This window comes from Oryctolagus cuniculus, chromosome 2, assembly GCF_964237555.1.
Source record: "Oryctolagus cuniculus chromosome 2, mOryCun1.1, whole genome shotgun sequence".
Lineage (NCBI taxonomy): Eukaryota > Metazoa > Chordata > Mammalia > Lagomorpha > Leporidae > Oryctolagus > Oryctolagus cuniculus.
The window spans coordinates 146,908,774-146,933,804 of NC_091433.1; the positions used below are offsets into that span (position 1 = coordinate 146,908,774).

The 25,031-nt window shown below is 40.5% G+C and overlaps 1 protein-coding gene across 1 annotated transcript in view; it reads left to right on the forward strand.

Annotated features, from left to right (window-relative positions):
• Nucleotides 1-239: 239 nt before the first annotated feature.
• PNPT1 (polyribonucleotide nucleotidyltransferase 1) overlaps nt 240-25,031 on the forward strand; it is a 50,859-nt gene continuing 26,067 nt past the window's right edge. The window contains exons 1-12 of the mRNA XM_002709704.5: nt 240-450; nt 6,125-6,185; nt 10,277-10,351; nt 11,664-11,769; nt 12,161-12,210; nt 15,054-15,117; nt 15,213-15,260; nt 17,155-17,268; nt 21,178-21,364; nt 22,329-22,380; nt 22,741-22,798; nt 24,759-24,855. Coding sequence (XP_002709750.1) covers nt 290-450; nt 6,125-6,185; nt 10,277-10,351; nt 11,664-11,769; nt 12,161-12,210; nt 15,054-15,117; nt 15,213-15,260; nt 17,155-17,268; nt 21,178-21,364; nt 22,329-22,380; nt 22,741-22,798; nt 24,759-24,855 — 1,073 coding nt within the window. The 5' untranslated portion in view covers nt 240-289. The remainder of the gene's footprint in view (nt 451-6,124; nt 6,186-10,276; nt 10,352-11,663; nt 11,770-12,160; nt 12,211-15,053; nt 15,118-15,212; nt 15,261-17,154; nt 17,269-21,177; nt 21,365-22,328; nt 22,381-22,740; nt 22,799-24,758; nt 24,856-25,031) is intronic.

A 25,031-nucleotide genomic window follows, 5' to 3' on the forward strand; every position in this document is an offset into this window, starting at 1 on the left:
GAGTTGCATTATCCTAGGATTTTATCTAAAACGAAAACAGCACCTCTAACAAAGCATTCTTTACCTAAATGCCTTTCCCTGGCAGATAAGCACAAAGAGGAAAGCTAGGCTACAACGCAATCGCGTTCTGATCGGTTTGACCCTGTTTAGTTCTCGTAGAAAGCGACCGAGGTGTTCCCTTACCCGGCGTTCCCAGGTACCGCGGAAACGAAACTGCATCAGGCCCCGCCCCGCGGCCTGCGGGGTGAACCAATGAGGACACAGCCCGGGCTTGTCGCGGGCCGGAGTCATGGCGGCCTGCAGGCGCTGCTGCTCGTGCCTCCGGCTCAGGCCCCTGGGCGCTGTGCCCCTCCGTCTGCCGGGGCGGGATCGGGCACTCACACACTTGCAGGTGCGCGCGCTGTGGGGAAGCGCGGGGTCCCGAGCTGTGGCAGTGGATTTGGGCAACAGGTAAGGAACTGTTTACCATCCCTGTCTTCACAGAGCTTCCTGTTCGGCCAACGGGTGTACACTCACCTGCGGTAGCAATCCTGCAGCGCGGGTCTCTTTAACCTCTGTCTACCTCAAACAATTCCCAATTTCCCTTTCCAGGCCTTAAGTTTCTATCCTGCGACCTTAACCCTTGCTGTGCTGTCTGGTGTTCTTTGCTTTTCCAACCTCCCGGTTCTTCTCCTTGGGGCTTCCGTTCTGTCCCTGATTTTTATTCTGTTTCTTTTCGGGGACCCCTGGGCTCTCAAGTAGAAAACATTTCACTTCGGAATGGGTTGACAAATCTAAACGCACGTTGTCCAACCCTACTGGTCGCCTAAAAGTACAGCGTATGTGGCCCTGGATAGGAAGGGAAGAGGAAGAGAAAGGTCAGTTAATTGAGCGCCAGCTGTCTGATACATACAATCTTTTAAAACCTGCAGCAAGGATGCTGGCATTTCTGTTTTATAGATAGGACATCAGAGTCCCTAAAAAGGTTAATTAACTTTTTCAGAGTCAAAAGTTAGTGTTAATACTGTGGGACTAACTGGATTTGGGGCTGTGTTTCTTGTTTACAAAGCCCATACTTTGTCCCAGGGGTATGTTTGCCAGAATTTATGTTAAAAGTCATTTTTCTAAAACATCTTTATTCATTTTTTAATAAGTGAAACTGTTAATGCATACTTTATATACTTTCCTTGTTTTTTTTTTTTAAGATTTATTTATTTATTTGAAAGAGTTACAGAGAGGCAGAGAGAGAGAGAGGTCTTTCATCTGCTGGTTCGCTCCCCAGATAACTGCTACAGCCAGAGCTGCACCAATCCATAGCCAGGAGCCAGGAGCTTCTTCCGGATCTCCCATGCAGGTGCAGGTTCAGGGGCCCAAACACTTGGGCCATCTTCCACTGCTTTCCCAGGCCATAGCAGAGAGCTGAATCGGAAGTGGAGCAGCTGGGACTTGAACTGGCACTCATGTGGGATGCCAGCACTTCAGGCGGTGGCTTTACCTGCTTCGCCACAGCACAGGCCCCTACATGTACTTTAACATTTTTTTGACCCTATTTGAATAGAATAAAAATCTGGCTTTGAATCCAGGCCTTCCTACCTACACTGACTAACACCTAGAACACATTATTTCACCACATGTGCAAAATGAGGCATTTGAATTTGATCAAGGGCTCTGCAAACTTTTCTGTAACGGGCCAAATAGTAAATAGTTTAAGCTTGTGGACTACCTACTGTTTCTGTCACATGCTGCTTGTGTTTGCGTGTTTGCAAACCATTTTAAATGTAAGAAACATTCTTAGTTGAGGAGCTGTACAGAAACAGGCTGTGAGTTGTAATTTGCTGACCACTAGACTAGGTGATGTCTTAGTCTCTATCACTAACATTCCTTAGTTCTAAGTTCTTTGGAGAGAGGTTCTCTTTTCTGTTCTTCAAGGTCTGCACATTCTTCTCTGAAGCAATGCCCCAAGAACATTTCATTCAACAGACATATACTTTGAGGTATGTAGTGAGCATTCAGAACAAGATGCAGGTCCTGCCTTCCATGTTTTCCATAAATAATCTACTTTGATGTTTTCGTTTATTTATCAACCTGGAGCTCTTTTGTAGCTACTACTTTAAGCTTTTGCCATGTATTGAAACAACTGGATATATTAATACCATACTCATTAAATGAATCCATTCTTTATTATCTGGCTTAAGCTTATCATTTGCAACATTTATTAAGGGGCCACTATGTAGCAGACACTTTATATTTGTTATATATATTTCCAGTACACTGGGGAGATTATACTATTGTAGTGGGTGCTTTTCAGATACTGTATTTAATGCTGGCAGTAACCTTTGATGTTTATTTCAGCAAGCTTTTGTTGAGCATCTACTATATATAAAACACTAGAAATCCAGGGTCTGATAAGGGAGTGGCATTTACACATAATTAGTACTGAGAAATTCACTGTGAGAGAGACATGTATGGGGCACTAAGGTAACAGAGAAATGTTTATTCTGTCCTAAAGCTTGCCATTGGAAGTAAATCTTGAAGGATGAAAAGGCATTAACAGTGATGCAGATAGCAAGTAGAAAGTAGCAAATTCAACTGCAGAAAGTTAAGACTGCATTTTAGTAGCTACAGATAATTCACTTTGGACAGAGCAAAGGTAAAATAAAGAGTTTTATTGCACAGGCAAGTCATGAAGGATTGTTTTCTTTCCTTCCTTCCTTCCTTCCTTCCTTCCTTCCTTCCTCTTTTTCTTCTTCCTTGTTTTATATTGATGAATATTTCTTGGGGTAAGTTAGAGGAAGGTGGTTACATGCCACTTCATTCTGCAGATGCTTCTATAAAATGTACTTCAAACATCTCTTTACCTGCAGTTCTACTTCCTGCAGCAAAGGGTTGCTCTTTCCCTCTGTCTTCCTCAGCTACAACCTCCTACACTTATTCCAAACAGTAGAATCTCCTTGCTCTTCTCATGTTCCTTTTTATTACTTACTTTTTTTGAATGTTCGCTCACATGACTCAGCATTTTAAAAATTCCAAAAATGTTCCATATGTTTCCATGGCCATTCAGGTCCAATCTCACCCTGCATTATATATTGTGTAATATTGGAAAATTTGGTGAGAGGTGAAATCAGTAATGAAATATTAAAGTAACGGGGTTGGTGCCATGGCACAGTAGGTTAATCCTTTTAGCACATGAAGGACAGAATAATTAATCTCAGGGGCCAGTGTTATGGTGCAGCTGTTTAAGCTGCCATCTGTGACGCTGGAATCCAGTGTGGCACAAATCTGAGTCCTGGCTTCTCTACTTCTGGTCTACCTCCCTGTGAATGCACCTGAGAAAGCAGCAGAAGATGGCCCAAATCCTTAGGCCCTGCACCCATGTGGGAGACCCAGATGGAGTTCTACACTCCTAGCTTCAGCTTGGTATAGTCCTGACTGTTGGAGCCATTTGGGTAGTAAACCAGTGAATGGAAGATTCCCTCCCTCTTTCCCTCTCTTTTTCTGAAACTGCCTTTCAAATAAGTAAGTACAGTTCTAAGGGAAAAAAAAGAATAATTAGGTTGCTGCTCTGCATTGGATCTATGTCTGTGTGTGCCTGTGTATTCTGAAGTCGAGCTCTGTGACAGAGCACTTTTCTCAGTAGCCCCAGTGGTCACTGACTTGGTTTGACCTCTCATCATTTGATGAGTGTTGGATTCATTAGTAAGATGTTTTGCTGGTCTGTTTCAAGACCTTAATAACTTCTATTTGCATTCTCTGCAGAAACAGGAATAACACTGAGGGTGCTACTTAATTCACGTATACAAAATGGCTTAATTATGCAATTTATATACCATATAGTTCACTCATTTAAAGTGTACAATTAGGTGGTTTTTAGTATCCAATATTCACAGAATTTTGCAACTGTTACCACAATTTTTTCAAAACATAATTATCAGCTCATAAAGAAACCTTGAGGCCATTAGCAATCCCTTACCAGTTCTCCCCAATTTGCAGTCCCAGGCTACTATTAAACTACCTTCTGTCTCTGGATTTGCCCGTTCTGAGCATTTCATATAAATGGAAACATGATACATGGTTGTTTGAGACTGCCTTCTTTTGCATAGCATAATTTGTTCAGGTTTATTCTTGTTTTTTTCATGTATTAATACTTTGTTTCTTTTCTTTTTCTTTTTAAACATTTACTTATTTGAAAGGCAGAGTTACAGAAAGGCAGAGCCAAAGAGAGGTCTTCCATCCACTGGTTTACTCCCCAAATGGCCACAACAGCCAGAGCTGGGCCATCTGTATTCCCACATGGGTGCAGGGGCACAAGGACTTGGGCCATCTTTTGCTGCTTTCCCAGGCACACCAGAAGGGAGCTGGATCAGAAGTGGAGCAGCCAGGACTCAAATCGGTGCCTGTATGGGATGCCAGCACCACAGATGGCAGCTTTACCCACTACACCACAGTGTCAGCTCCACTTCATTTCTTTTTAAGGCAGAATAATTTTCCCTTATGTGGATTATGCCACATTGTTTTTATCCATTCCTCAGTGGATAGACATTTAGGTTGCTCCCATTTGAGGACTATTAGGAATACTGCTATGAATGTTCCTGTACAAACTTTTGCATGGATGTATGTTTTCATTTCTCTTGAGTATATACATAGAAGAATTACTGGATCACAAAGTAACTCTGTATTACCATTTATGAACCTGCCAGATTATCTCCCAAAAGCGGTTCACCATTTTATATTACCACAAGCAGGGTATAATGGTCCCAGTTTATACTCATCCTCACCAATATGTTACTATTGGTGTTTTTGTTTTATTTTTTGTTTTAAAGATTTGTGTATTTATTTGAAAGACAGAGTTACAGAGAGAGAGAGAGAGAGAGAGAGAGAGATCTTCCATTCACTGGTTTACTCCCCAAATGGCTGCAACAGCTGAGGTTGGGCCAGGCCAAAACCCAGGTCTTCCATGTGGATGCAGGGCCCAAGCAGTTGGGCCTTCACTGTTTTCCCAGGCACATTGACAGGGAGCTGGGAGCAGCCGGGACACAAGCTGGAGCCTATATGGAATGCCACTGTCACAAGGAGCATTTGACACACTACACTACAATGCCAGTCCCCGGTTTGTGCTTTTGATGTCACAGCTAAGGTTTTGTCTAATTCAGGTCTATGAAGATTTACTCATTTTATTTTCTAAGAAATTTATAATTTTAGTGGTAACATTTAGGCCTAGCATCCATTATTATTGTACAAGGAGGGAATCCATCTTCATTTTTTTGTGTATATGGATAGTCAGTTGTCCCACTGTCATTGGTTGAAGAGACTGTTCTCCCCACCCCCACCCCACCCCCATTAAATTGTTTTGATACCATTGTCAAGCATGAAGATCTTTGTGGGCAATATTTAACAGTTTATATTTTGTCATGAAAGCAATGGGGGACATTTTAAAAGATTTTTCTTTTTTTTTGACAGGCAGAGTTAGACAGTGAGAGAGAGAGAGAAAGGTCTTCCTTCCATTGGTTCACCCCCCCAAAGTGGCCGCTACAGCCGGTGCTGCACTGATCCGAAGCCAGGAGCCAGGTGCTTCCTCCTGGTCTCCCATGCAGGTGCAGGGCCCAAGCACTTGGGCATCCGCCACTATTTTCCCAGGCCATAGCAGAGAGCTGAACTGGAAGAGGAGCAACCAGGACAGAACCGGCACCCCAAGTGGGACTAGAACCCGGAGTACTGGCACCGCAGGCGGAAGATTAGCCTAGTGAGCTGCGGCACTGGCCTAAAAGATTTAAACTGAAGAAATGATCCATTCTGTCTGATAAAGGTTCCTGTGATCAACAAGGTGGGAAGACACGAGACAGAACAGTGGTAGCAAGTGGGGAATCAACGTTTAGGAAGGCAGTTCATTTCTGCATCCTCCAAATACTGTCTCATTCTAATTAACCTTGTACATTGGTTTTTAATACTCTTCTTCAGGTAGCTCTTAAATTCCCCTTGTACTTTGATAAGGATTATGAATTCTATCCCTTTTATACTTTTTGTTCATGGAGGAGAGCCTGTAAGGCTTAACAGCCTCTATTTCTTCTCAGAATCTTAGATTATTTTATACTAAGCTGGGAATTATACTAACAATCTAAGTTATTGTGTATTATATTTTTCTTAACAGAAAATTAGAAATATCCTCCGGAAAACTGGCCAGATTCGCAGATGGCTCTGCTGTAGTACAGGTAAAAAGTCCAGGTTTTAAAATTTCATCTTAAAATTGTTTATGGAAACTGGCACTGAGTATCTTTACAACATCATGTAACTTAGAATTGTGGTACTGAAAATTAATTCAGATTTTTTTTTAAGATTTATTTTAGGGGCCGGCACTGTGGCACAGTGGGTTAATGCCCTCATCTGAAGCTCCAGCATCCCATATGGGCGCCAAATCAAGACCCGGCTGCTCCACGTCCGATCTAGCTCTCTGCTATGGCCTGGGAAAGCAGTACAAGATGGCCCAAGTCCTTGGGCCCCTGCATCTGAGTGGGGGACCCAGAAGAAGCTCCTGGCTCCTGGCTTCGGATCGGCACAGCTCTAGCCGTTGTGGCCAATTGGGAAGTGAACAATAGGATGGAAGACTCTCTCTCTCCCTCTCTGCCTCTCCTCTTCTGTGTAACTCTGACTTTCAAATAAATAAAATCTTAAAAAAATTTATTTTATTTATTTGAAATGAAGAGTTACAGATCGAGAGAGAGAGGGAAAGACAGAGATCTTCCATCCACTAGTTCACACCCTAGATGGCCACAACAGCTGGGGCTGAGCCAGGAGCTTCCTCTGGGTCTCCCATGTGGGTGCAGGGGCCCAAGCACTTGGGTCATCATCCACTGCTCTCCCACGTGCATTAGTAAGGAGCTGGATCAGAAGTGGAGCAGCTGGGACTTGAACCATCATTGCCCATATGGGATGCTGGTGCTGTAGGCTATGGCTTAACCCACTACACCACAGCACCTGCCCCAATTCAGATTCGAAGATCATTTCTTATATTAGAACCATTCCAGACAACTAGAGTTAAAGGGCTATGTGTTATTAGTGACATTTAAGATGCCTTCCACACTTGGGGTTCTGTTTTATTCTGTTAAAAAAAATTCTGTTGTGCATTTCTAGAGAAAGTGATTTTCATATTTTCTGTACTAATACTAGGAAAGTTTTTCATAATATGTAGCCTAAATTTAACCAGATTAAGTAGAAAATAAGGACAGTCTATTCAATAAATGGTGCTGGGAAAACAATTTCCATGTGCAGAAGCATGAAGCAAGACCCCTACCTTACACCTTACACAAAAATCCACTCAACATGGATTAAAGACCTAAATCTACGACCCAACACCATCAAATTATTAGAGAACATTGGAGAAACCCTGCAAGACATAGATACTGGCAAAGACTTCTTGGAAAACACCCCAGAAGCACAGGCAGTCAAAGCCAAAATTAACATTTGGGATTGCAACAAATTGAGACGTTTCTGTACTACAAAAGAAACAGTCAGGAAAGTGAAGAGGCAACCGACAGAATGGGAAAAAATATTTGCAAACTATGCAACAGATAAAGGGTTAATAACCCGAATCTGTAAAGAGATCAAGAAACTCCACAACAACAAAACAAACAGCCCACTCAAGAGATGGGCCAAGGACCTCAATAGACATTTTTCAAAAGAGGAAATCCAAATGGCCAACGTACACATGAAAAAATGATCAAGATCACTAGCCATCAGGGAAATGCAAATCAAAACCACAATGAGGTTTTACCTCATCCCCATTAGAATGGCTCACATACAGAAATCTACCAACAACAGATGCTGGCGAGGATGTGGGGAAAAAGGGACAGTAACCCACTGTTGGTGGGAATGCAAACTGGTAAAGCCACCATGGAAGTCAGTCTGGAGATTCCTCAGAAACCTGAATATAACCCTACCATACAACCCAGCCATCCCACTCCTTGGAATTTACCCAAAGGAAATTAAATTGGCAAACAAAAAAGCTGTCTGCATCGTAATGTTTATTGCAGCTCAATTCACAATAGCTAAGACCTGGAACCAACCCAAATGCCCATCAACAGTAGACTGGATATAGAAATTATGGGACATGTACTCTATAGAATACTATACAGCAGTAAAAAACAATGAAATCCGGTCATTTGCAACAAAATGGAGGGGTCTGGAATACATCATGCTGAGTGAAGTAAGCCATATCATATGTTTGCCCTGATTGGTGACAACTAACCGAGCACCAAAAAGGAAACCTGATGAAGTGAAATGGACACCATGAGAAGCAGTGACTTGATCAGCCCTTGTCCTGACTGTTGATGTACAATTTAATACTTTATCCCTTTTAGTGTTTTTTTTTGTTGTTGTTCCACTTAATACTATTGGTTGAACTCTGTAATTAATACACAATTATTCTTAGGTGTTTAAATTTAATTGAAAAGTGATCCCTGTTAGATATAAGAGTGAGAATAAGAGAGGGAGGAGATGTACCATTTGGGACATACTCAAGCTGACTTTCCCAAAATGGTAGAGTTAGGAAATATGCCAGGGGATTCCAATTCAATCCCATCAAGGTGGCATGTACCAATGCCATCTCATTAGTCCAAGTGATCAATTTCTGTTCACAATTGATCATAATGATAGGTCTAAGAGTCAAAGGGATCACATAAATAAGACTAGTGTCTGCTAATACTAACTGATAGAATAAAAAACATGGAAAGCGGGATACACAGCAGACTCATAGAAGGGCAGATGTCCTAAACAAATTCTGCCTCAGAATCAGCCTTTAAGGCAGTCGGATCTGGCTAAAGAGCCCATGAGAGCATTTTAGGCATGGAAAGCCAAGATACTCTGGCCAAAAAAAAAAAAAAAAAACCTAAGTGAAAGATCTCTGCGAGTGAGATCCCAATGGAAAGAACAGGTCATCAAAGAAGGAGGTACTTTTCTCTGAAGGGAGGAGAGAACTTCCACTTTGACTATGACCTTGTCTAAATAAGATCGGAGTCGGCAAACTCAAAAGGCTTCCATAGCCTTGGCAACTCATGACAAGAGCCTAGGGAGATTATTGACGCCATAAACAAGAGTGTCAATTCGTTAAATCAACAACAGGAGTCACTGTGCACTTCTCATGTAGGATCTCTGTCCTTAATATGTTGTTCAATGTGAATTAATGCTATAACTAGTACTCAAATAGTATTTTACACTTTATGTTTCTGTTTGGGTGCAAACTGTTGAAATCTTTACTTAATATATACTAAATTGATCTTCTGAATATAAAGAGAATTGAAAATGAATCTTGCGGCGCCGGCACACCGGATTCTATTCCATCAGGGCGCCAGATTTTGTCCTGGTTGCTCCTCTTCCTGTTCAGCTCTCTGCTGTGGCCCAGGAGTGCAGTGGAGGATGGCCCAAGTCCTTGGGCCCTGCACCCGCATGGGAGACCAGGAGAAGCACCTGGCTCCTGGCTTTGGATCACTGCAGTGTGCTGGCTGCAGCGCACCGGCCGTGTGGCCATTGGGGGGTGAACCAACGGAAAAAGGAAGACCTTTCTTTCCGTCTCTCTCTCTCACTGTCCACTCTACCTGTCAAAATAAATAAAAAGAAAAAGAAAAAAAAAGAAAATGAATCGATGTGAATGGAATGGGAGAGGGAACAGGATATGGGAGGGTTGTGGGTGGGAGGGAAGCTATGGGGGGGAAAAGCCATTGTAATCCATAAGCTGTACTTTGGAAATTTATATTTATTAAATAAAAGTGAAAAAAAATACAAAAAAAAGAAAATATGATTTGCTTTATGGGATGTGACTAACCTATACCATACTAAGAATGAGAGAGAGAGAGAGCACTTCCATCCATTGGTTCACTCCCTAAATCCTTGCTAGCCAGGGCTAGGCAGGGCAGGAGCCAGGAACTCCTTTCTGGTCTCCCATATGGATGGCAGTACTTGAGTCATCATCTGTTGCCTTTCAACTGCAGTAGCAGGAAGCTGGATTGGAAGCCAGAGTAGCTGGAACTGGAACCAGGCACTCCCAAAGGGGAAGTGGGGGGTCCCAAGGAGTAGATTCACTTGCTGCACCACAATACCGTTTCCAGTTTTATAGCTTTTGAAAAGCTTACTTACTATTCTAATACTTATCATGATTATGTAGAAGGAATCAAGATTAGGCTATTTGTAACTGTTTTCACTATAATATGGAATAACATTTCTTTCCTTGAGTTTGAGAATTCATTCAGTGGCTAGTTAAATGTTCTTTTTTTTTCAAAGGAATTTACTGGTATTATTCTTTATGTTTAAGTCAGGTGACACTGCAGTGATGGTGACAGCAGTCAGCAAAACAAAACCTTCACCTTCGCAGTTCATGCCTTTGGTGGTAAGTATATGCTGATTGAGCTGTAATATAGCATAAACATAGAATAGTAATATTTTGTACAGTGTCTAGTGAGTTCCTTAGTTGTTTGATACTGTGTAATTAGCAGAATATAAACTGATTACTCCATAACCAATTTCCATGGTAGTACTAAGCATACTTTAGAATGTCTAGTTATATAAGTTGACAAGAGCAGTAGCAGTGCATGAACACTTTGATGTTGAATAAGTAATGAATTTATTACCCTCATAGATTTCCCTTTAGTATGCATCTACAAGTGTATGTTTAGTAGAGTTAATTAGGATTTTATGGTTTCTTTCTGTGATGCAAAGGGGAATACACTTTAACGTAACAGTTGATTCAAAAAAGGGAATGTTTATCTTGACCAGAATGAGATACTGTGGGAAGTACTGAGTCTAGGTAGCCATCTGACTGCTTAGTGAATCTTTTTAAAAATTAAGTTGCTGAGAAGCTGGCTTTATAGCATAGCAGGTAAAGCTGCTGCCTGCAATGCCTGTCCTAGCTGCTCCACTTCTGATCCAGCTCTCTGCTAATGACCTGGGAGAAGCAGTGGAAGATGACCCAAGTGTTTGGTTCCCTGCCACCCACATGGGAGACCTAGATGAAACTCCTGGTTCCTGGCTCCTGGTTTTGGGCTGACCCACCCTAGCGATTGTGGTCATCTGGGAAGTGAACCAGTGGATGGAAGATCTTTCTGTCTCTCCCTTCTTCTTTGTAACTCTGGCTTTCCAATAAATAAATAATAATCTTTCTTTTTTTAAATCAAGTTGCTGAAACATTTTTATCAACTTTCCTTTCTCCAAGAGATACAAAAAGCTAAAAGCGAATAAAATATTCTGTATTCTTAGTCTAGAATGTGCTGTGAGCAACCTCAGGAGAACTAGCATTTATTTATTTTTTTTTTTTAAGATTTATTTACTTGAAAGAGTTACGCAGAGAGAGAGGCCTTCCATCCGATGGTTCACTACCCAATTGGCCACAATGGCAAGAGCTGTATCGATCCAAAACCAGGAGCCAGGAGCTTCTTCCGGGTCTGCTACTTGGGGGCAGGGGCCAAAGGACTTGGGTCATTCTCCACTGCTTTCCCAGGCCATAGCAGAGAGCTGGATCGGAAGTAGAGCAGCCGGGTCTCGAACCAGCACCCATATAGGATGCCGGCAATTCAGGCCAAGGTGTTAACCCACTGCGCCACAGCGCCAGCCCAAGGACTAGAATTTATTTAGTAGTTCTTAGATTATAGTTTGTTACTAGTAAAAGGAATCATATGAACTTAATTTTTTCATTACTATTTTAGGTTGATTACAGACAGAAGGCTGCTGCAGCAGGTAGAATTCCCACAAACTATCTTAGAAGAGAAATTGGTTCTTCTGATAAAGAAATTCTAACAAGTAGAATAATAGGTAAATATTAAGGTAGAAGTATTAATTGTCTCTGATGTACCGATATCAGCATTTCTTCTTGTGCTTGTATGTGAATTTTCCTTCATTACATTAACACCACCTGAGATTATGTGCTATCTGTTCTCTCACTCACATGTGGGCTCCATAAGAGAAGATATTTTTGTCTCTTAACTATGTCTGCATTTTCACTAAACGTGTATAATTCCATTTTCCCCATCCTTTTAAACTACATTTGTATTACTGAAAACACTGACATTTATTCTTGTCCCATTTAGTAAATCAGTCCAAGAGATTTAGACATATTGAATTGTTATCTGTGTTTAAAAGTTTCAAACCCTGAAACAACTTTGTCAGTATTATTTAATGTCTTTTGGGATTTTGTTTTTTGCAGATCGTTCAATTAGACCTCTCTTTCCAGCTGGTTACTTTTATGATACACAGGTAAGTTCTGCTTTAGATTGGTTTCCAGATTAGTCAAAAATTACTTAATAGATCTCTATAATGCTTCCTGCTCTAAAAATCATAAAAATTGTAAAATAAAAATTTTAAGGATGCTGTTGCATATTTAATTTTTTAAAAAAAGATAATACTTTTTTTTTTGTAAAGATTTACTTATTTATTTGAAAGTCAGAGTTACACAGAGAGAGAAGGAGAGGCAGAGAGAGAGAGCGAGTGAACTCTTCCATCCGCTGGTTCACTCCCCAAATGACCGCAATGGCCAGAGCTGCGCTAATCTAAAGCCAGCAGCAAGGAGTCTCCTCTGGGTCTCTCACACAGATGCAGGGGCCCAAGGACCTGGGCCATCTTCTACTGTTTTCCCAGGCCACGGCAGAGAGCTGGATCAGAAGTGGAGTAGCCAGGACTTAAGCTGGCGCCCTTAAGGGATATGGACACTGCAGGTGGCAGCTTTACCCAATAAGCTACAGCGCCAGCCCCAAAAAAGATAATACTTTTTTTTTTTTTTTTTTTTTTTTTTTTTGACAGGCAGAGTGGACAGTGAGAGAGACAGACAGAGAGAAAGGTCTTCCTTTTGCCATTGGTTCACCCTCCAGTGGCCGCCATGGCTGGCGCGCTGCAGCTGGCGCATCATGCTGATCCGAAGCCAGGAGCCAGGTGCTTCTCCTGGTCTCCCATGCAGGTGCAGGGCCCAAGCACTTGGGCCATCCTCCACTGCCTTCCCCGGGCCACAGCAGAGAGCTGGCCTGGAAGAGCAGCAACCGGGACAGAATCCGGCGCCCTGACCGGGACTAGAACCTGGTGTGCCGGTGCCGCTAGGTGGAGGATTAGCCTAGTGAGCTGCAGCGCCAGCCAGATAATACTTTTAAAAACTAACATCTGGGCCAGTGCTGCAGCTCAGTAGTGTAATCCTCTGCCTGCAGCACCGGCACACTGGGTTCTAGTCCCGGTCGGGGCGCCGGATTCTATCCCGGTTGCTCCTCTTCCAGTCCAGCTCTCTGCTGTGGCCCGGGAGTGCAGTGGAGGATGGCCCAAGTGCTTGGGCCCTGCACCCGCATGGGAGACCAGGCGAAGTACCTGGCTCCTGGCTTCGGATCAGCACGGTGCACAGGCTGGGGCAGCCATTGGAGGGTGAACCCATGGAAAGGGAAGACCTTTCTGTCTCTCTCTCTCACTGTACACTCTGCCTGTCAAAAAAAAAAAAAAAAAACATAAAAACTAACATCTGGTGATGTCTATTTGCAGTGACACCTGAATTATAAGTAGTAGTTAGCTAACCAGGATTATCAGAAAAATTGTCCAGACGGATGAAATTAGAAGTGAGAAATCCCTGAGGCAGGGAAGAAACTGGTGAGTTTGAAAGGTCAGTGTGGGGCCCTCGCTGTGGTGTAGTGGATAAAGCCGTGGTCTGTAGTGCAGGTATCCCATATGGGCGCCAGTTTGAATCCTGGCTGCTCCACTTCCGATCCAGCTCTCTGCTATGGCCTGGGAAGGCAGTAGAAGATGGCTCAAGTCCTTGGGTCCCTGTACCCACATGGCAAACCCAGAAGAAGCTCCTGGCTCCTGGATTCGGATCAGCGTAGCTCTGGCCATTGCAGCCAATTAGGGAGTAAATCAGCAGATAGAAGACCTCTCTCTCTCTCTCTTCTGCCTGTACTTCTCCTTCATTCTCTCTGTAACTCCGACTTTCAAATAAATAAATAAAAATCATTAAAAAAAAAAGATCATTGTGATTGAAATGGGTAGGGTCCAGATCAGGCTGGGAATATTGGTATATTAGATCATAGGTCATATTACTAACATACCAAGATAAAAATCACAACACTAATTTTTATAACCTGTCTTTATTACAAGATCCTCTGAATATTATTTTATTATTTATTTATTTTTATATTATTTATTATTTTGCTTTCTGAATATTTTATTTTACTGTAATAACCCATACACTTTAAGTTTACCTAATTAAGTAACTTATTTATTTGAAATAAATAAATATACCTTACAGATATACCTTTGCAAGGATGTCCCCACTTCAAGGAAGTTACTTTCTTAAGTACATAACATTAGGCATATTATTACAATATATAGTAATTCTTTGGTTTGTTTACCTGTGGTCATAAACAGAAGGCAACAGTTTTGTATAGTAGAAATATTTAGGGCCGGCGCCGTGGCTCACTAGGCTAATCCTCCGCCTAGCGGCGCCGGCACACCGGGTTCTAGTCCCAGTCGGGGCGCCGGATTCTGTCCCGGTTGCCCCTCTTCCTTGCCAGCTCTCTGCTGTGGCCAGGGAGTGCAGTGGAGGATGGCCCAGGTGCTTGGGCCCTGCACCCCATGGGAGACCAGGAAAAGCACCTGGCTCCTGGCTCCTGCCATCGGATCAGCGCGGGGCGCCGGCCGCGGCGGCCATTGGAGGGTGAACCAACGGCAAAGGAAGACCTTCCTCTCTGTCTCTCTCTCTCACTGTCCACTCTGCCTGTCAAAAAAAAAAAAAAAAAAGAAATATTTAGCTAACATTTCCTATTTACAGCATCCCCAGTATTTTGCTAAGTACTGTACACATAGTATTTCTGTAATTCTAAAAGGAAACCTTTAGGAAGATGTCATTTTTCTTTTCTAACAATAAGGAAACTTTCAAGTTTTAATTTATTTATCCAATGTCAAGGATTTAGTTTATTGATAACCAAAATTAAGGTATTTAGCTATAAAGCACATGCTTTTAACTTTATACTGCTCCTATACAAGTATTTTAGGCCAAGTTAACCTAATGATAATCCTCCCAAATCAAGCAGACTTTTTTTAAGTGCTTTGCGTATTTTCCTCTTATCCAGGTTCTTTGTAATCTGTTAGCAGTAGATGGTATTAATGAACCTGATGTCCTTGCAATTAATGGTGGTAAGTAAAAAAATAAAGATTAAAATTATCACGTTTGATTTTTTTAAAGCAATTATAGATTTTAATTTCAGATCTTATTTTTCTCCTTTTTTAAGCTTCTGTAGCCCTCTCATTATCAGATATTCCTTGGAATGGACCTGTTGGTAAGTAAGGATTTGAAAATAAAGAATATTCATATTTTTGTCAGTAAACAATATAGTAAATGTGTTATAACAAGAGCATTGATTTATTGGCTCAGATTTATTACATTTTAGAAAATTGAAACAGATGGCATCCTAAGACTCCTTTCAGGTCTTTCAGACATTTTGATCTTTGCCTTGGGTTTTACTTCCAATTGCAAAATTTTAAAGTGTTACAGATTCTATATGCCTAGATATTTTGGCTTCTTAGTTGCCTTTTTCTGCTATGGGACTTTTTTTGGACCAGAAAATTACCTTATTGGGGCCAGCACTGTGGCGCAGTGGGTTAACACCCTGGCCTGAAGCGCCCTGGCCTGAAGCGCCGGCATCCCATATGGATGCCGGTTCGAGACCCGGCTGCTCCACTTCCTGTCCAGCTCTCTGCTATGGTCCAGGAAAGCAGTAGAAGATGGCCCAAGTCCTTGGACCCCTGCACCCATGTGGGAGACCTGGAAGAAGCTCCTGGTTCCTGACTTCAGATCGGCACAGCTCCGGCCATTGCAGCCATCTGGGGAGTGAACCATTGGATGGAAGACCTCTCTCGCTCTCTCGCTCTCTCACTCTCTCTGTCTGCCTCTCCTCTCTCTGTGTAATTCTGACTTTCAAATAAATAAATAAATCTTAAAAAGAAAACTTTAAAAAAAAAGAAAATTACCTTAGTACATATACCTTCAAGAGAAAACAAAATTTTTTTTGTAACTTAAATCTCTTCAAAGTTTTACTCATGCAATATAAAAGTAATTCATTGAGAAAATAATTACTGGATATCCTAAACACTGGTTGGATACTAAGCTAAGTACCAAAGAAACAAAGGCAGACTAGTACTAACAATACAAAGATGAAAGAGGCACTTCTTGTTTCAGCATTAATAATGGAAAAGAGATAATTACTTTTTTTTTTTTTTTTTCCGACAGGCAGAGTTAGTGTGAGAGAGAGACAGAGAGAATGGTCTTCCTTCCATTGGTTCACCCCCTAATGGCCCCTATGGCCAGGGCGCTGGGCTGATCCGAAGCCAGGAGCCAGGTGCTTTTCCTGGTCTCCCATGCGGGTGCAGGGCCCAAGCACCTGGGCCATCCTCCACTGCCTTCCCGGGCCACAGCAGAGAGCTGGACTGGAAGAGGAGCAACCGGGACAGAACCCAGAGTACCGGCACCGCAGGCGGAGGATTAGCCTAGTGAGCTACTGTACTAGCCAAAATAATTACTTATAAACACCATTATTAAGGCATCTCCAAAGTACTAACAAAATGTTAGAAAAGAACAGATTTAGTTTTGTTGGGTCCAATTGTCAAAAAGGACTTCTTGGAGTGTCAGCATTTAAACTGACCTCAGTGGGATCATTTTTTTTTTTTTTAAAGCTTTGCACATCAAATTTTACCTGTCGTATGATTCTCTCTTATTATATAGGTTGAAAGGGAGGGAACATTCTAAACAATGAACAGAACATACCAAATCACAATAAAGCTTTACTTCTTTTTTTTTTTTTTTTGACAGAGACAGAGAGTGAGAGAGAAGAGACAGAGAGAAAGGTCTTCCTTCCGTTGGTTCACCCCCAAATGGCTGCTATGGCTGGAGCTACACCGAGGATCAAATGTTAATCATTTGCCTTGGAGTCTAGATCAGGAGAAGAATAGGAAGCATAAATGCAGAAGTGTGCATAGAATTGTCTGAGCAATTCAGGGTGATCCAGTGAGGCTAGAAAATGGGATTGGGCATAATGCTCTGTGGGCCTTAAATACCATGGTAGAAATAGGAATTTTATTCTGTAGTCATAATCAAAGTTGGATATCATCACTGGAAAAATATATTGAAAATGGGGTTTTTCATTTAATAAATTACTATATTTTATTATATTTTAGGGGCAGTCCGAATAGGAATGATTGATGGAGAATGTGTTGTTAACCCAACAAGAAAGGAAATGTCTTCTAGTACTTTGAATTTAGTGGTTGCTGGAGCACCTAAAAGTCAGATTGGTAAGCTGCTTAAATGCCACCTTTGTCTGGATTTTACTTGAAAATTCTGACTTCTTCAAAATGTATTTAAATTCTGAGTGTGTGTTTGTGGGAATAGTCATAAATATTTTTATTTTATCTCTATCCTTTATTGATTGTACTTTTACTTCATATCAAAATATCTTAAATTGTTTATTAGTTTAAATATTTTAATTTAGCTAATATATTCATTATAAGCCTGCCTGGTGTTATCTGAGAAACAGATGACCTATTTCTGGTGGGTGAAAAATTGGCAGTAAAGGAGAAGAAATGCACCTTCACTTATTCCGTATAACAAAGTGCCATAACTGCATGAATGAAAAATCAGGGCCCTGTTCTGTAGAGGAAAATGCTTTAGCAATCAAAATGACCAGTTTGACTCTACCATGATAGTCATGTGAACTTGGGCAAATAATTGAAGAACTCTTTATTGTTGGTTTTTTCTACCTCTTGGCATTTGATTTCTGGGACTCCTTCACATGCTATCTTCTGGCACATGCCATTTTGGTATATAAAGTGAGCTACTAAACTTTGAGTTTTTTTTTTTTTTTTTTTTTGTACAAGTAATGTCTGAAATACCCCATTTCCAGCTTCTGGTTCTGGTATGTTGGTAGTAGTTGAATCAGAATTAAGTAGGAGATGATAGAGAAACAGATACAAGAGTTGTATGTAGTCCACATATTAGTTGAGTATGTTGTAAAGTGAAATAGCAAAGCTTTAAAAAGATGGAAATTGGGGCCAGCGTCATGGCTCAGTGGATTAAGCCACCGCCTGTGATACCAGCATCCCACATGGGTGTTGGTTCAAGTCCAGGCTGCTCCACTTCCGATCCAGCTCCCTGCTAATGCACCTGGGAAAGCAGCAGAACATGGCCCAAGTGCTTGGGCCCATGCCCCCATATGGGAGACCTGGAAGAAGTTCCTGGTTCCTGGCTTCACCCTGGCCTAGCCTCAGTCATTGTGACCATTTGGGGAGTGAACCAGTGGATGGATGATATCTCCTCCTCTGTATTTATGCCTTTCAAATAAATAAATAAATCTTTACCAAAAAGAAAAAAGGAAATTTACTTTTCTCTCTGATAAAAGAAATGCAGAGGTTATCAGTCCAGGACAAGTGATAGTGGTCTCATGACATCTTAATGTAGATTTATTCTAGCTTTCTGCTGTGCTGTAGTCTCAAACGTGACCTCTTATGCTTAGGAGCTGGCTACCAGAACTCTGGGAAACTCCTGATTTATAGGCAGAAGGAAGGAAGAAAAAAAAAAAAACGTATGCTTGGTGAATGTCATTCTCCTTTTTTTTTTTTTCAAAAAAAGATGTATTTATTTTGTTTGAAAGAGTTACATAGATAGAAGGAGGGGCAGAGAGAGGTGTCTTCCATCTGCTGGTTCACTCCCTAGTTGGCTGCAACTGTTGGAGCTGCGCCGATCCAAAGCCAGGAACCTGGAGCTTCTTCCAGGTCTCCCGTGCAGGTGCAGGGGCCCAAGGACTTGGTCCATCCTCCAGTGCTTTCCCAGGCCACAGCAGAGAGCCGGATCAGAAGTGGAGCAGCCAGGACTTGAACTGGTGTCCATATGGGATGCCAGTATTGCAGGCAGCAGATTTACCAGCCACGCCACAGTACTGGCCCCCATTCTCCTTTTTAAGAAGCTTTCTCAGCAATATCCACATAGTAATTTCCATTTGTATCTCCTTGGCTAGAATAGTGGCACATGACTGCATCCTCTACTGCAAGGGAAGCAAGGAATCGTTTTGGATTCTCTAGTAGTAGAATAGTGCCTCTCTTACTGTGAGGTGCTATCACAGTGTAAAGAGAGAATGCCAAAGATAAGGTGAGCCAGAAGTAACAGATGATCCCCATATCATATTTTACATCTTGGAAACAGGCTTCAGCAAAGTTTTGGTTTAGTATTTAAAGTTACTTGAACTGCCTCTAAATTTAAAAAAAAGTTTTTTATTTATTATTTGAGAGGCAGAGAAAGAGTTCTCACCCATTGGTTGACTTCCCAAATGTCCTCAATAGCTGGGGCCAGCCTGTACTGGAACCAGGCCCAGTGCTGGGAACACAACATAGGTCTCCAACATGAGTGACTGGAATCCAATTACTTGTCATTACTGCTGCCTCCCAAGGTATGCGTTATCAGGAAGCTAGCCAGAACCTGGGTATCAAAACCAGGTACTCCAGTTGGGCAGTATCTGCTATGCTAAACACCTTTCCCTCCTGAATTTTTTTTTTTTAACAATTTATTTATTTTACTTGAAAGAGTTACACACAGATAGGAGAGGCAGAGAGAGAGGACTTCCATCTGCTAGTTCACTACCTAGTTGGCCGCAACTGCCAGAGCTGCACTGATCTGAAGCCAGGAGCCAGGAGCTCCTTCTGGGTCTCCCACGTGGGTGCAGGGGCCCACAGGCTTGGGCCATCTTCTACTGCTTTCCCAGGCCATAGCAGAGATAGGATAGCCATAGCTGGATAGGAAGTGGAGCAACTGGGACTCAAACCGGTGCCCATATGGGATGCCAGCACTGCAGGTGGCGCCTTTACCTGCTATGCCACAGCGCCAGCCCCTCTCCTGAATTTTTTTTATTCAAGTTACATTACTCATGTATTCCCAGTTAGAAACTGATTTAGTTACTTTACAGGTAGTGTGAAGGCAAGAGTCAGAATTTATAAACTATCCACCATAATCCCTGGTACCTAGGGGCTGGCACTGTGGCATAGCAGGTTAAGTCTCTGCCTGCAATGCTGGCAAACCATGTGGGTGCTGGTTTGAATCTCAGCTGCTCCACTTCAGATCCAACTCCCTTCTAATGCGCCTGGAAAAGCAGCCGAGGATGGGCCAAGTACTTGGGCCCCTGCCACCTATCTGGGAGACCTGGAAGAAGCTCCTGCCTGCCTCATGGCTTTTCTGGCCCAGCCCAAGCCATTGCAGCCATCTGGGAAATAAACCAGCAGATGGAAGACTTCTCGCTTTCTGTCTCTCCCTCTGTTTCTGTGTAACTTTGCCTGTCAAATAAATAAATAAACCTTTAAAAAAAATTTTACCTAGTGCCTAGTAAGCATACAGTTAATACCTGCTACTATAATTAAGACACAAAATCAACCTACTTCTAATTGGTCCTGCAGCCACAATCTACTTGAGTTTGAGCCCCTCTAATTTTAAGTAGACTTTGGAAAAATGAATTAAATATCTTTACTATGTCATACCTTAGAAACCCTGTAGGTAGTCTTCTAGCTGCCTGTTCTCACCTGTTGCTCTCTAGATAGAATAATGAGATGCTAGAGACATATAAACCTTAGCAGGTAATCTTGGGTAATCAGGAAGCTGAGAATGAAAACTATCCCATAAGACTTTTTTCAGAAATTACCAGCTTCCACTTTGTGAATATCGCATTACTCTTGCCATGAGGATATTTAGCCAGCTCTCCCTACTTTCATAAAAGTGCATCAGATACATGTTTTGACCCTTTGTTCATGTATAAAAGTTAATTGGGCCTAAGTCAAATATACCATCATGGAATTTCTGGGATACAAAGATCCAAAGAAGTAATTGCTACCATTTTGTTATTAAAACGTTTAGTAATGGTATGTGACAATTTCAGAAAAGCTGTTTTTTTAAATATACACAATTTCCTTTATTGTTTCTTTTTATGGAGTAATCTCATTAAATTTAAGGACAATATAAACCTAAATTCACATATCAAGATTTCTTTATTCATTTACTGCTGTCTATATTTTGGAAGAATGTTGATTTTGAGGAAAGAAACCAAAAAGGTCAATATATCACTAAAAAATAAGATTGATCCATAAGTATTTGTCACGTTATGGTATTTGAAAATGCAATATTGGTAAAATACTCAATAGCAATCATGATTTTCTTTTTTTCTTTAGTCATGTTGGAAGCCTCTGCAGAAAACATTTTACAGCAGGACTTTTGCCATGCTATCAAAGTGGGAATGAAACATACCCAACAAATCATTCAGGGCATCCAGCAATTGGTCAGAGAAATTGGTGTTACCAAGAGGACACCTCAAAAGTTATTCATCCCTTCACCAGAGATTGTGAAATATGCTCATAAGTAAGAACACCTGTATAAAAGAAAATATGAAATTGTCACCAGATTTAATTTCCTTTCAGAACCAAATTTTCCTTTGGAGCACTCCCATGCATTATTTCTTAAATAGCACTTTCTGTTTAAAGAGTCACTGCCATAAATATTTGATACTTAAAAATGCCCTCTTCTGGCTGGCGCCGTGGCTCACTTGGCTAATCCTCTGCCCACGGCGCTGGTACTCGAGGTTCTAGTCCCAGTTGGGGCTCCAGGTACTAGTCCTTGTTGCTCCTCTTCCAGTCCAGCTCTCTGCTATCTGCCTGGGAGGGCAGCAGAGGATGGCCCAAGTGCTTGGGTCCTTGCACCCGCATGGGAGACTGGGAGGAAGCACCCGGTTCCTGGCTTCGGATCGGCGCAGCGCCAGCCGTAGTAGCCATTAGGGGAGTGAACCAACGGAAGGAAGACCTTTCTCTCTGTCTCTCTCTCACTGTCAAATAAAAAAAAAATAAATAAAAATAAATGCCCTCTTCTAAGGCATAAAATTGAATTTCAAATGATGGGAGCAGTATGTTCACTGGTCAAGAGTTGTATGCTATTTGTATATCCGTGTCTAGGAAAAAGAATAAACACAAGATATTTGAATATCTAAGGAAACTTGAGATTTCCAAAAAGAAATCAAGTATAACTACCACCATATGCCTAGTACTTAGAACAGTACCTGTCACATAGACACTCTAAATATGAATGAATCTTAGGTGAAATAAATAAACAGTTTAAGACAAGATAGGAGGGCACAGTGCCATTTGTGAGTGAATCCCTGTGAGAGGTGAGAAAAAAGAAATATATGTTTTATATCATAAATAATAGATTAGCCATGATAAGCAGCATATATACATTTTTCTAATCCTCTTTAAAATGTTTTTAATGTAATGGCAACTGCCTCATGTTTATCAATATTTTTATGTTAACATTTATTTTGTACTTTAAATAGACTTGCCATGGAGAAACTCTATGCAGTTTTTACAGATTATGAACATGATAAAGTAGGTATACCTGAATTTTGTATTATATAAATGTTCTATGAATACTTCTTTGTTATAATTCACATAATTTTACTTTTGAATGTTAATCCTATTTTTATTAAAAATCTACATACAAAAAGCTAAATAAACACCTTGCTGTTTGCATCTCTATTCTTTCATTGATTAATGCAAGTTTTAGGGAAGTATGCAATATGTTTGAATGAATTAAGCAGACGATATTTCTTGTACCTCTATAGCCAGTTGTAATTTTTCAAGGAATTTACTACTATTAGAAAAATCTGATTATTATTACAGTATATTAAAAATAGAAATATTAAATGTTGCCATGAATGTATAAACTGAGCCTCAACCTTCTTTTAGATTTCCAGAGATGAAGCTGTTAACAAGATTAGATTAGATACAGAGGAACAACTAAAAGGTAAGTTCTCTTTTTTTAATTAAAAAAAAAGCCAAAGGAAATAATAGATTTTTAAAATTTTTTGGTTCTAAGACCTAGAAGAAATTAGTTACTCTCATTACTTCCCAGTTTTATCTTCCGTAAACTTGCAATAATGGTGTATCACAATTAACTTCCATGAATGTCGCTAGTACTATACTTGGTGCAGAGCAGGTAACTAGTAAATAGTGAATGTAAAATGTACCTGATCTTTTCTGCTTCAGATTATTACATTCTAAGATGTGTAGCATAGTACCCTATCTTTTGAAAATCTGAGTGATATTCTTTTACACTCTTGAGTTCTTGATCTGTGAAATTGCAATTCTTGTGGAGGGCAATATAGCATAGCAGGTTAAGCCACTGCTTGGGACGCCCACATCCCATAACAGAGTACCTGGGATTGAGTCATGCCTCCCCTAATCCACCTTCCTACTAATGTGCCTGGTAGCAGCAGGTGATGACTCACGTACTTGGGTCCCTGCCACCCCTGTGGCAGACCTTTATGGAGTTCCTGGCTTCTAGCTTTAGCCTGGCTCTTGTGGGCATTTGGAGAGTAAAGCAGTAGATGGAACATATCTGTCTGTCTCCCTCTCTCTCTCTCCCTCTGCCTTTCAAATATAAATATATATAAATTTTTAAATCTTCCACAAACTTGTCTCAAAAAAATTACCTGTTTTATGGAGATTAAATGAATAAATCATTTATGTTTGTGCCTGGCATATAGCAAATGTTTAGTAAATATTAACTTATGCTCTTGTTATTTTTAATATTGTGTGAGATTGTAAGATGTAACTTTTAGATAATTTAGCTCTCCATAAATTAGTCAGCAAAGTATCCTACTATATAATGTCAGTCTCTCTCAAACTAAATGTGAATGAACCATGACATAGAGTTTTTGTTGATTTTTCTTCTAATAAATAATCTCTTGCATCATTATTAATTTAAGATGTTAGTGTTAATATTAAGGGTATTACCTGCAATTGTCATTGTAAAAGTTTATTCCTTTATCACTACATTTCCTCATATTTATTAGGAATGAGAAGTTATATAGCCCATGTTACCTTGATTTTGTGTTTCTATAATATATAGAATATCTTTGTGACTCTCTGGGTGGATAGGATTATACTTAAAATGTTTTAGTGCTAATTGTTTTCTTTTCCAAGTGTAACCCAGTTAAAGCATAAAAGTTCATGTTGAAGTATAGTATTAAAAATTATTATTGCTAGTAAAACAGTGTTTGTGACCATGTTCCAGGTACTTTAAAGTTATACAGTATTTAATAAACCAAACACTTGACAACAATACTTAAAACAGCATAAATTAATTGATACAGTAGAATAGCATAACATTTGAAAGATAAGCCTTTGAGGCAGACAAGAGTTGTATTCAGGTCACAGTTATATCAGTGTAATCTCAGGAAGTTTATCCTTTTTTCATCTGTAGAATGATAATTATAGAAATTATCTCAAATTGTTATGAAAATTAAAGGTATGTTTAAATATCTATAAAGTATATGTCTCTTAAAAGAATTTGAACAGTTAGCTAAAAGAGTCCATGGGGATTTGTGAAATATAAAGAAAATTGCTCCCCACTTTCAGATTAAAATAAAAGTTCCCAAAGCAAAATAGAGTGACTTAGATAATTTTATAATGCTGGATTTGTCAGGTAACAAAGCAGTCGGGAGCAGATTTCAAAGCACGGTCATTCTACTAAAAAGCAAACTAAGTTTCTAGTACCTGCACTTTTGAAATACTTAATACTTGATGTTTCACTTGCTTGAAAATGTAATTTGTCCACTTTGTTGGCCTGAGATATAGATGTTGAGATTCAGTTCCTTTGGTTTACCCCTGTAGCTAATTGACTTGATGCTGTGAACTTGAGAAAAATCATGTCTTCCAAAAGCAGAAACCTTTTGTTTTGATTTGTCTCTTTTTTTTAATAGAAAAATTTCCTGAAGTCGATCCATATGAAATAATAGAATCCTTCAATGTGGTTGCCAAAGAGGTCTTTAGAAATATTATTTTGAATGAATACAAGAGGTAAAGATATGCTTTTGGTGATGGAATTGAAGCATGCACTGTCTCTGTAAGTTACCTTAAAAGTGCCAACTTCCTCAAAGGAAAGAATTTTTTTTTCCAAGTTGTAATACTTATTTTGAAATGGGCTCCTATTGAGAAAGAGTGTGTGGATGATGGATGTGTGACTGTGTCCCTTG